This window comes from Pristiophorus japonicus, chromosome 1 (genome assembly GCF_044704955.1).
Source record: "Pristiophorus japonicus isolate sPriJap1 chromosome 1, sPriJap1.hap1, whole genome shotgun sequence".
NCBI classification, from domain to species: Eukaryota; Metazoa; Chordata; class Chondrichthyes; family Pristiophoridae; genus Pristiophorus; species Pristiophorus japonicus.
In genome coordinates this window covers 242,666,404-242,678,844 of record NC_091977.1, presented here as the reverse complement: position 1 = coordinate 242,678,844, position 12,441 = coordinate 242,666,404, and the positions used below count along the sequence as shown (strand labels likewise).

The 12,441-nt window shown below is 48.3% G+C and overlaps 1 protein-coding gene across 3 annotated transcripts in view; it reads left to right on the top strand.

Moving 5' to 3' along the window:
* lingo2 (leucine rich repeat and Ig domain containing 2) overlaps positions 1-12,441 on the top strand; it is a 903,690-nt gene that overhangs the window by 686,581 nt on the left and 204,668 nt on the right. For all 3 annotated transcript variants that reach the window (XM_070871022.1, XM_070871031.1, XM_070871041.1), the window contains one exon: positions 7,590-7,732. In XM_070871022.1, coding sequence (XP_070727123.1) covers positions 7,724-7,732 — 9 coding nt within the window. In that variant the 5' untranslated portion in view covers positions 7,590-7,723. The remainder of the gene's footprint in view (positions 1-7,589; positions 7,733-12,441) is intronic.

Here is a 12,441-nt window from a genome sequence, read left to right as displayed (position 1 = left end):
TGGTCTCAATGCGTTCTTGATTGCCTCCATCTTCGAATCGGTGGACCTGATGCCGTCCGCCGCGATTCTTCAGGCACCAGAAAAACGCACTTCGAGCGTTTTAGCCTGAGCCCCACACGATTAAGCCGACTAAGCACATCCTCCAGGTTCTGCAGGTGCTCGACGGTGTCCCGACCTGTAACCAAGATGTCATCCTGGAAGACCATGGTGTGCAGGACCAACTTCAGCAAGCTTTCCATGTTCCTCTGGAATATTGCCACGGACGATCGAATCCCAAATGGGCATCTGTTGTAAATGAAGAAACCTTTGTGTGTGTTGATGCAGGTGAGGCCTTTTGATGATTCCTCCAGCTCCTGCGTCATGTAGGCCGAGGTCAAGTCCAGCTTCATGAAGGTTTTCCCTCCCGCCAGCGTCACAAATAGGTCATCTGCCTTCGGTAGTGGGCATTGATCCTGCAGCAAGAAACAATTGATAGTTACTTTGTAATCACCACAGATTCTGATGGTGCCATCTCCCTTGAGGACTTGAACAATCGGACTGGCCCACTCATTGAAATCGATCGGTGAAATGATGCCTTCTCGTTGCAGCCTGTCCAGTTTGATCTGCACCCTCTCTCTCATCATGTAAGGTATCGTTCTCGCCTTGTGATGGATGGGTCGCACCGCCAGAATCAAATGGATCTGCACTTTTGCTCCTTGGAACTTTCTGATGCCTGGTTCGAACAGCGAGGGGAACTTGTTTAGGACCTGGGTGTCGCCGACGGACGAAAGCCCTCAGACGTCGTCCTAATTCCAGTGTATCGTTCCCAGCCAGCTCCTGCCAAAGAGCGTGGGGCCATCACCTGGTAACACCCAAAATGGTAACTCGTGCACCGCTCCATCGTAGGAGACCTTTACGGTAGTACTGCCAATTACGGGAATCAGTTCCTTTGTGTACGTTCTTAGTTTAGTACGAATGGGAGTCAGGACTGGCCTTGAGGCCTTGCTGCACCACAATTTATCAAAAGTCTTTTTGCTCATTATGGAGTGGCTTGCGCCCGTGTCCAGCTCCATTGACACCGGGAGTCCATTTAATTCAACCTTCAGCATCATTGGGGGCACTTTGTGGTAAATGTGTGCACCCCATATACATCTACCTCCTCGGTCTGAGGCTCTGATTCATCGTGATCCACCGTGGATCTGTGCTCCTCTGGAACATGGTGGTTTGCAGGATTAGCAGGGTTTGCAGCTTGCCTGCACACTCGTTGGAGGTGTCCCATTGTTCCACAGCCCTTGCAAACGTATCCTTTGAAGCGGCATGAATGGAAACGATGATCACCCCCGCAGCGCCAACAAGATGTTAATGGCTTTGTATTCACCACCCTTGATGGTGGACTCTGAGTCATCTGCGGACTTGCAGCTGCAGGCGTGTAAGTCCTACCCTGTACATTTCGATTTGAAAACAACGTTACTTTGTTCACAGTACTTGTAGCAGCACTCGTGTGCTGAGAAATTTGTTTGGTATTGTCACTGGTGGTGATAAACGCATGGGCTATCGCTATGACTTTACTCAAGGTTGGGGTCTCTACAGTCAAAAGTTTGCGAAGTATTACTTCATGGCCAATGCCAAGTAAAAGAAGTCCCTGCGCATGTGCTCCAAGTGTCCTTCAAATTCGCAATGTCCTGCAAGGCACCATAACTCGGTGACGTAGCTCGCCACTTCCTGGCCTTCAGACCTCTTGTACATGGAGAACCGATAGCTTGCCATCAGAACGCTTTCCTTCGGGTTTAAATGCTCCCGGATCAGTGTGCACAGCTCATCATACGACTTGTCTGGGTTTTGCTGGAGCGAGCAGATTTTTCATGAGGCCATATGTTGGTGCCCCGCAGACGGTGAGGAGAATCGCTCTTCATTTGGCAGTGTTCGCTTCTCCTACCAACTCGTTCGCTACAAAGTATTGGTCGAGTCGCTCCACGAAGGTTTCCCAATCATCTTCCTCTCAAATTTCTCCAGGATGCCCACGGTTCTCTGCATTGTTGGTGTGGGGTTCATCATTTGTATCTCGTCGCCAGTTGTTATGTCTTGAATAAAGTCAGACGAGATACTGCAAGCTCAAAATAAGGTGTGACCGTAGTCCTATATTACAGATCTCAGAGTGCCTTTCCAGCCTGTGAGGCCTCCTTATATACAGGTGCTCCCAAGGGGTTGTGGGATCCCTTGAGACTCCAGGGGATAAGTCTTCTGGTGGTTAGACATGGTATTTACAGGTTTACATACATAACACCTACCATTATGTGTTGTTAGTTGGTATGATTGGACAAGAACGAGAGTGAGTGTGAGGGGTGGCTAGTGAGATGGGGAAGTGATAATGTAGATAGAGAGAAAGGGATGGGTGGAGGTGCAAAGTAAGTCGGTGTGAGTAAGGATGTGCAGGTGTAGGGTAGGGAAGGCAGAATGATCGGGATGTGATGAGTGGCACAGCAGAATGAGGTTGAGTGGCTCTGCAATAATGTTTCATGATCCACTGAGATTATTGAAAGGTTTGAATCACTGCAGCTGGTCCTCCTGACGACATCCCTGCTTGTGTCCTCCTGAGCAATTTGCAATTAGGCTGCGTTGGTGTCATAGGGAAGTCTTTCCCATCCATTAGAATGGAAGAGAACCTCCCTGTACTCTGTGACTCAATCCATAAGCATCTGGAGGGCGTCATGGGAGAGCCTGGGTGAATCACTTCTGTGTTGTGAATGTCAGTGTTTGCAGCACCTCAATGCTGCACAACACTGACAGCAGAACTGTCAAAAGCAGTGTGCGCATAATCCCTTTAAGGAAACTGGCTGATGATGCGTCATCAAATGATGTCATCAGACTGGCTTCCTCTTAATTGGCTGGGGAGCCTGTAGGGCAGGCTTAACAAGCCCCAGCCAATGAAAATTGGGTACAGAGGGCAGGCTGCAGAGGGGAGCGCATTTCCCACACTCGGCCGACCCCAGTCGCACTGAATTCACCACGCGTGGCGAAATCACGGCCTTTGTGCGTAGAAGTATTTCCTAATTTCATTCCTGAAAGGTCTGGCTCTAATTTTTATACTATGCCCTCTCATTGTAGACTCCCCAACCAATGGAAATAGTTTCTCTCTCGCTATCCTATCTGTTCCCCTTAATATCTTGAAAGCCAGATAGGGGAAACATCCTTCCAGCATTTACCATTTAAGAATTTTATGTGTTTCCACCTCCGTAAAATTGCCCGTCTCCACCCCTGCCTCAGTTTGTCTGCTGCTGAAGTCCTCATCCATGTCTTTGTTTAACCTAGACTTGACTACTCCAATGCACACCTGGCTGGCTTCCTACATTCTACCCTATGTAAACTTGAGGTCATCCAAAACTCAGCTGCCTCTGTCCTAACTTGCACCAAGTTCCGTTTACCTCCTCGATTTCAAAATCCTCATCCTTGTTTACAAATACCTCCATGGCCTCGCCCCTCCCTATCGCTGTAAACTGCTTCAGCCCCACAACCCTGCCCCCCCCGGCCCCCGCACCCCGAGATATCTGCTCTCCTCGAATTCTGTCTTCTTGAGTATCCCTAATTACAATCGCTCAACCATCGGTAGCCATGCCTTCAGCTGCCTAAGCCCTAAGCTCTGGAACTCACTCCCTAAACCCCTCTGCCTCTCCACATCTCTTTCCTCCTTTAAGATGCTCTTTAAAACCTACCTCTTTGTGCTAGCTTTTAGTCATCTGCTGTAATTTCTTCTTATGTGGCTTGGTGTCAAATCTTTGTCTTATAACACTTCTGTGAAGCACCTTGGGATGTTTTACTACGTTAATCATCATCATAGGCAGTCCCTCGAAATCGAGGAAGACTTGCTTCCACTCTAAGGGCCCAAGTTTCGGGCCGCGCCTAGAACGGCGCAGCCCCGACCTGGACGCCCGTTTTTTGCGCCACAAAGTGCGCCTAAAAAAAACTTCCACATTCTCCGGCTCCCTGCAGGTCCTCTGGCCCTCGGCGTGGCGCAGCACGAGCAGTGGGGGGCGGAGCTAGGTCCCTGCGCTGAAAACAGTGCCGGGACCTCTGCACATGCACGCTACAGTGGGCGCGCATGTGCAGTAGCTCCAGGCGCCCAAAACTGTGTGGGAGGGGCCTGAAGCACGCAGCCCCTAGCCCTGGCCCAATGGCTTCACTGGGGCTGCGTGCATAAGGCTCCTCCCAAGGCCAGCTCCTGCTTCCTCCTGACCGGACTCGACTCCCGCTTCCCCCGCCCCCGGACCGGACCGGACCCGACCCGTGCTCTCCCCCCCGCCCCCTGCACCCTACCTGACCTCCCTCTCCCTCCCCCCCGACCCGAACCAACCCGACCTCCATCCTCCCCCCCCCGACCCGACCCATGCTCCCGACCGCTCCCCCCGACCCGACCCCCGCTCCCCCCGACCCGACCCCCACTCCCGACCCCGGACCCCGGACACGACCCAACCCAATGCCACCTACCTGTAAATCTGGTGCTGGGGACGGGCCCTGCCTGAAGTCTTGGGCCCGGCCGGGCCCGGCCCGTTCAGAATCCCCCCCCCCCGCTTCTCCTTCCCCCCTTCTCCTTCCCCCCCTTCTCTTTCCCCCCCTTCTCCTTTCCCCCCCTTCTCCTTCCCCCCCTTCTCCTTTACCCCCCCTTCTCCCTTCCCGTTCTCCTTCCCCCTTCCCCTTCTCCTTTCCCGCCCCTTCCCCTTCTCCTCTCCCCCCCCTTTCCCCTTCTCTCTTCTCCCTTCCCCTTCTCCTTCCCCTTCTCCTCTCCCCCCTTCCCCTTCTCCTCCCCCCCTTTCCCCTTCTCATCTCCCCCCCTTTCCCCTTCTCCTCTCTTCTCCCTTCCCCTTCTCCTCTCCCCCCCTTTCCCCTTCTCCTCCTCTCCCCCCCTTCTCCTCCTCCCCCTTCCCCTTCTCCTCCTCCCCCCCTTCTCCCCCCCCTTCTCCTCCATCCCTCCCTCTCTGCCTCCCTCCCTCCCCTCCCTCTGCCCCCCCTCTCTCCCTTTACCCCCCTCCTCCCCCTCCCCTCGCTGTCAGAAACACAGACACTGACAGACAGAGAGTGAGAGACACACACAGACAGACAGAGAGATAGAGACACTGACAGAGATACACTGAGGGGGACATCCCAGCATGCTGTTGGATGGCTCCTGGTGCTGCATTCGGTAAGTAGAAAATGTTTTATTTATTGATTTAAAAAAAAATTATTACTTATTAATTTTTTTTGATTGATTTATTGGTTGATTTATTGATGTTTTATCATTTATTATTGATGATGGCTCTTTATTTGTAAAACTGAAGTGTTTAATGTTTGTAAACTTCCCTTTAAACCCCCCCCCATTCCCTATGCCTGATTTGTAACCTACGACTGATTTTCTAAAGTGTAGACAAGGTTTTTTCGAGCGTACAAAAATCTTCACTTACTCCGTTCTAAGTTAGTTTGAAGTAAGTTTTCACTGCCGAAACTTTGAAAACAGGCGTAAGTGGCCGGACACGCCCCCTTTTGAAAAAAAAATTCTGTTCCAAAGTGAAACAGTTCTAACTGACTAGAACTGGAGCAAACTAAATGCCGAGAATTTGAATTTCTAAGATATTCCGTTCTACACCATTTGCTGCAAAAAATCAGGAGCAACTGAGGCTGAAACTTGGGCCCTAAAAGTGAGTTCTCAGGTGGCTGTTCAGTCCAATGTTGGAATTACAGTCTCTGTAACAGGTGGGGCAGACAGTGGTTGGTAGAAAGAGTGGGTGGGGAGCCTGGTTTGCTGCACATTCCTTACGCTGATTGCGCTTGGTTTCTGCATGCTCTCGGCGACGAGACTTGAGATGTTCAGCGCCCTCCCAGTTGCTCTTCCTCCACTTTGTGCGGTCTTGAGCCAGGGACTCCCAGGTGCCGGTGTTAAAGATGCTCTATAAATAGAAGTTGTTGTTTCAATGAGTAATTTTCCTAAACTCTTGGGAATGGAGGCCTAGTCTATTCAATCTCTCCTCATAAGACATGGTTAGTTTATAAAGAGGCAAGATTAGGATGGACACAAACAAGACAAAACAACACAGTTGCAGTAAACTGTTATGAACAAGATGCCAATGAGGAAAGTGGTACACCACAGTAAACAGTATGAAAATGACTAATTATTAATATACTGATCATTATTGCAGCATCAATCCCACAGTGAGTGATCATATATGACCCATTTAAATACCAATGGCAATAATTTGGCACCTATGGACATTAAAGGGTTGAAATTAGTATCCATTGCGCCCGTTATGTGGGCGTAGAACTGGTGTGAAGCATACCAACTTAGCAGTGGCACAGAAGATGCCCAATCTGCACAGGCATTGGTCCCAATGAGGAATTCGTGGGTCATTTTTTGTCAAAAAAAAAATGTTCCCTAAAACATTTAATTTAATGCAATTTCTATTAATTTTTAAAAAGTGAAGTGTTTTTTTTATTTATGTTTCTGTTTAATTTGATTTTAGGGGTATTATCATTGATAGTAATGGGAGCTCGGAGCTCCCATCACTATCAATGAGAATACTACATTGTGATTGGTGGTTCAGGGCCATGTGATCCTAGGATGCATATACGCTCCTAGAATATGTGGGCCCCTGCGCTGGACTGCGCATCGAGGCCTCGGAGTAGAAGTTTTCTTTCGTCTGGGACCACCAGGTACATTTGGAAATATTTTTGTGGTTGGAGTCATCTGTCCGCGGGAAACCTCCAACTGTAATTTCAGGACCATTGTCTCCTTTGCACTTCGCGTGTCAGCCGTGGCTCAGTGGGTAGCACTCACACATTTAATGTCAGAAGGTTGTGAGTTTTAATCCCACTCCAGCGACTTAAGCACAAAAATCCAGGATATGTTAAATTGAAGTCCCGTCTGCCCCCTCAGGTGGATGTACGGGAAACTGCGTACAGTTTTGGTTTTGATATTTAAGAAAGGATATACTTGCTTTGTAGGCAGTTCAGAGAAGGTTCACTCGGTTGATTCCAGAGATGAGGGGGTTGACTTATGAGGAAAGATTGAGTCGGTTGGGCCTCTACTCATTGGAATTTAGAAGAATGAGAGGTGATCTTATCGAAACGTATTAGATTATGAGGGGGCTTGACAAGGTGGATGCAGAGAGGATGTTTCCACTGATAGGGGAGACTAGTACTAGAGGGCATAATCTTAGAATAAGGGACCGCCCATTTAAAACTGAGATGAGGAGGAATTTCTTCTCTCAGAGGGTTGTAAATCTGTGGAATTCGCTGCCTCAGAGAGCTGTGGAAACTGGGTCACTGAATAAATTTAAGACAGCAATAGACAGTTTCTTAACCAATAAGGGAATAAGGGGTTATGGGAAGCAGGCAGGGAAGTGGACCTGAATCCATGATCGGATCAGCCATGATCGTATTAAATGGCAGAGCAGGCCCGAGGAGCCATATGGACTACTCCAGCTCCTATTTCTTATGTTCTTACGTAAAAATTACTTAATTAGCTGTAAAGAGTTTTAGGACATCTTAAGGTCGTGAAGGGCACTATATTTAAGCAAGTCTTTTTTCTCCAACCTATTTCCAGCTTCTCACCAGCATCCTCTTTTCTTCTTCTGCTCACTTCCTAGGTAAGAACTAGTCAGAGTTACGTTATGGGGGCTAGGCCTTAACCATGCTCCTCCGAATTGGTGCATCGGTTGTATAATAAGGAAACGCATCGGTCAGCAGAGTGGACATCTTACCGCTTGAGTGCAAGAGTAACATGATGAAGGTGAGCTCTTTTCTTTTTGCTTGCACATGTTAGGTTGCAAAACAGACTGCAGCCATAGGCAACTGTAATAAGAACAGAGATCTTATGAAATTGACTCGCAATTACTGAATGCACATAAAGACTTGAAGATACAGTGGGGTTTCTCCTAACCTAATACAAGCGATAGTTAACTCTGCACTTGAAATTCTGCATGTATTGAACAATTTTCAATAATGCTCACTCGGACAGCGCTCCTCTCTGTATTTGTACCATTATCAGTTTCAAGATAAGGGCACCCTAGAGATAATGGCCCCGATATTTACGGGGAGGTGGAGAGAGAGCAGAGGCACGTGTCAGCTGCCAAAAAACACGGAAATACCAGGAAGGCGGAGGTCCTGCCGAATTTAATCTGACTGGCTCCCAGGCAGGAAAGACGGCAGAACAAGTCAGCCGCCGGGGACCAGAGTGGCTTTACTCCGATGCTCCCAAACCCTCCGCAGTTAAACTGGAATTAGTCAGGTCTGCAGAGGGTTGTGATCAGGTTTCAGATTTTTTACAATTTAACCTGCCCCCCCATGACCCTCTCCCGCCCGTCGAGGGTGGGGCGAGGGGGGGTGACGAGGCGCGGGTGGGGTGGGGATGGGTGTTAATATCAAAGCCACTGCATCCTGGCCAACATTCATCCCTCAACCAACATCACCAAAACAGATTAACTGATTATTCATCTTATTGCTGTTTGTGAGACCTTGTCTATGCAAATCAGCTGCAAAACAAGTGATTGCAGTTCAATTATACTCATTATTTATGAAACGTTCTGGGACACCTTAACACAAAATGCATGCAAGTTCTTTCGTTCCTTGTTCTTAGACAGTTTCAGGACTATTTGGTTTAAAACTGCCTGTTAGGAATCAGGCATTCTATTATTTGACTTCATTTCGAAGTTACATCAGATTGTGCCTTGACCTAGCTCTGTATGCTGAAGGCATTTCTATCTTTAGATCTGGAATAATGTTCTGGTCTTAATAGAGCAGGTATCATGACAAAATATGGCTCATGGCAACATCTCTTACTGAAAAAATAAGGCCCACTTCCCTTATTCCCTAATACCACGTAAATGCTCTCACGTCTACAAGTCTTTGCAACCCTTTAAACATTTATTATAATTGTGTTCTGGAATCAGAGGTTTAGGTGGATGAACCAGAAGCAAGAACTGATATGAGTGATCCTGCAGTAGTGAGCTCCCAGTGGTTGAATGGCTCTCGCAGGGAGCACATGCTGCTAAATCAGTGAGCTCAGCATTTTAACGAAAATCTGTCATTTCTTAAGATGTTCTCTCTGACAGTGCCATTTCCTACTGGACCATGGAGTCGCCCCATTATGTAAATATGTGTAGATACTACAGTAGAAATTCAACAAGGAATCAGGAGGCTAGATTGGGCATGGTTGCGGCTGTACTTTTGGGCACTACGAGTGCCCATAGGGTTCCAAAACGGCATCCATGGTGCATGCTCATATTCCTGTCCACCGGAGGTATGTAAAACAAGCAGATCATGATGACAATCGGTGTGCAATGCTGATTTGACACCAACACTGCTATTTTGAAGCTCCACACTCCAGCTGACACCCTCTCATAAAAGCTCACACAGTTGAACATGCGTTAAACAACATGAAGGAGCCCCCACCAGCGCAATTTAAAGGGATCATCAACTATTTACAGGTTAGTTGCTGGTTTATTTCTTCTGGCTGTTGCTACAGTTCTACATATTTATGGTGCTTCCTTAAGTTGTTCCTGTAAGTGTGCTGGGAGTGATGTGACGGCTGCAGAAGTACTTTCTGCTAACTTCCAGGCTTCTGCATAAACCAGTTGCTCCCAGATATGAGTGCACTAGTAGCCTTCCTCTTGGAATTGATATGAACGGAAGAATGAGGCCACGCAGAGCAGGACAAGCTGCAAGAAGAGGGTGGAGGAGGAGGGGCAGAAGGGCTCTCAGCAGGAGGCCATATCTGCAAATGGTGTTCAGGGAGCAATTCTCCAACCTGAACCTCAGCAAGGAACAATGTATGAGACATCTGTGCCTCACTAAGGAGGACACATCACTGAAATCTTCCCCCTGCTGCAGCCACAACTACAGCCCTGGGGCAGGGCAAGGCCCGCATTGCCAGAGGCTGTGAAAGTGAGTGTGGCTATGAAGGTTTATGCATCTGGCTCCTTCCAGGCTGGTGCTGGAGAAATTAGCAACATCTCGTAGTTTGCAGTGCACTGCTGCACTGAGGCTCTCTGTGCAAAGAGAGCTAACTTTATTTCATTCCCTCTTGATAGAAAGAAGCAGGCAGAGCAAGCACGAAGGTTTGCAAGGAATGTAGGCTTCCGCATGGGTGCCATTGACTGCATGCACATTGCTTTGTGGGTGCCTGATGGCAACTCTGCCATGTGCCTGAGCCAAAAGGAATTCCACTGCCTCAACGTGCAGCCAGTGTGTGACCACAGGCAAAGCATCATCCAGAACAATGCCAGGTATCCTGGCAGCAGTCATGATGCGTTCATTCTGCAGCAGTCTGCTTTGCCAGCTGTATTTCAGCAAACCAAAGGGTGGCCACTGGACAACAAGGGTTATCCATCTCCATAACATCGCCTGCCTCCACCCCTACCTCAGCTCATCTGCTGCTGAAGCCTTCATCCATGCCATTGTTACCTCTAGACTTGACTATTCCATCGCACACCTGGCTGGCCTCCTACATTCTACCCTACGTAAACTTGGGGTCATCTAAAACTCAGCTTGTACCAAGTTCCATTCACCTCCTTGATTTCAAAATCCTCATCCTTGCTTACAAATCTCTCCATGGCCTCGCCCCTCCCTATCTCGGTAAACTCCTTCAGCCCCACAACCCCCGAGATATCTGCGCTCCTCAAATTCTGCCTTCTTAAGAATTCCTGATTATAACTGCCCAATCATTGGCAGCCGTGCCTTCAACTGTCTAGACCCTAAGCTCTGGAACTCCCTCCTTAAAACTCTTCACCTCTCTACATCTCTTTCCTCCTTTAAGATGTTCCTTAAAACTTACCTCTTTGACCAAGCTTTTAGTCATCTGCTGTAATTTCTTCTTATGTGGCTTGGTGACAAAACTTTGGATTATAACACTCCTGTGAATTGCCTTGCGATGTTTTACTATGTTAAAGATGCTATATAAATAGAAGTTGTTGTTTCTGTTATGTTCAGAATAACTCCATAAGACTGTATACTGTAAGCTCAAACTGTTGTGACCTTGGTCTCTTTAATGTAACTCCAGAGTGAGGAAGCAGCATGGTAGACTGCCTTTTATACCTGCTTGCCCAGGGTGTGCAGGTGACCTTGTGTCTCTCACAGGTGCGCCCCTGGTGGCAAGTCTTACATGTTGGTAATGTTTACATACATAACATCACCCCCCTCCCCATCCCCCCAAAGTCTTAGATACAAGTTATTTACAAGTTGAGACGATCTGGGGCTCTATGTTCCTGGGTTGATCACCTGAGTTGAAGTCCTGGCATAGGTGAGTCGGTCGGATCACTGCTGCACTGCAGTGTGGCTGATCTGATCGGACTGTCGGGCATGGTGGGTTCATCCTCGTGATTGACCGCGAGGTCGATTGCTAGTTAGGTGTGTGTTGGTGGATCAATGGTGGTAATGTCCTCTTCAAACTTTTCTTGGTTGTCAGTGAATCGCAGTTTGGTCTGATCCAAATGCCTTCTGCATGTTTGTCCATTTGAAAGTTTGACAACAAACACTCTATTCCCCTCCAGTGCCAGCAACCCATTTGGGACCATGACCGTAATTGAGAACAAACACAGGGTCATTAACCTCAATGTCGCGTGATACAGCCGCATGATCGTGGTACATGTTATGCCGGTGATGCCGGGTTTCTACATGATCATTGAGATCTGAGTGGACTAAGGAGAGCCTGGTTTTGAGTGCTCTCTTCATTAGCAATTCGGCAGGTGGAACACCAGTAAGCGAGTGGGGTTGCGTCCGGTAGCTGAGCAGAATCCAAGATAACCGGGTCTGTAGGGAACCGTCCGTCACGTGTTTCAAGCTCTGCTTGAAAGTTTGGACTGCCCGTTCCACTTGACCATTGGATGCGGGCTTAAATGGAGCAGACCTGACATACTTGATGCCATTGCGGGTCATGAACTCGTTGAATTCCGAGCTGGTGAAACATGGTCCATTGTAACTAACAAGGATGTCGGGCAAACCATGGATGGCGAACATGGCCCGGAGGCTTTCAATGATGGCAGTGGACGTACACGATGACATTATTATACATTCAATCCATTAGAGTAAGCGTCCACTGCTAGTAGGAACATCTTTCCTAGAAAGGGGCCAGCGAAATTTACGTGGACCCTGGACCACGGTTTGGAGGGCCATGACCACAGACTCAGTGGGGACTTGGTGCATTGCTCAACTGTGAGCAAGTGTTACATTGGTGTACGCATGACTCCAATTCCGAGTCAATGCCAAACATGCGACCTGGCGATAGCCTTCACCATGACTACGCCTGGGTGGATACTGTGGTAGGTCGTGTATAAACGTTTCCCTGCCTTTTTTTGACAAAACTACGCGATTCCTCCATAGGAGACAATCCGAATGGATGGACATTTCATCCTTGCGTTGGTAAAATGGCTCAATTTCGTCTTGCATTTCCCCGGGAACAGCCAACTAGCTCCCATTAAGGACGCAGCTTTTTACTAGTGATAG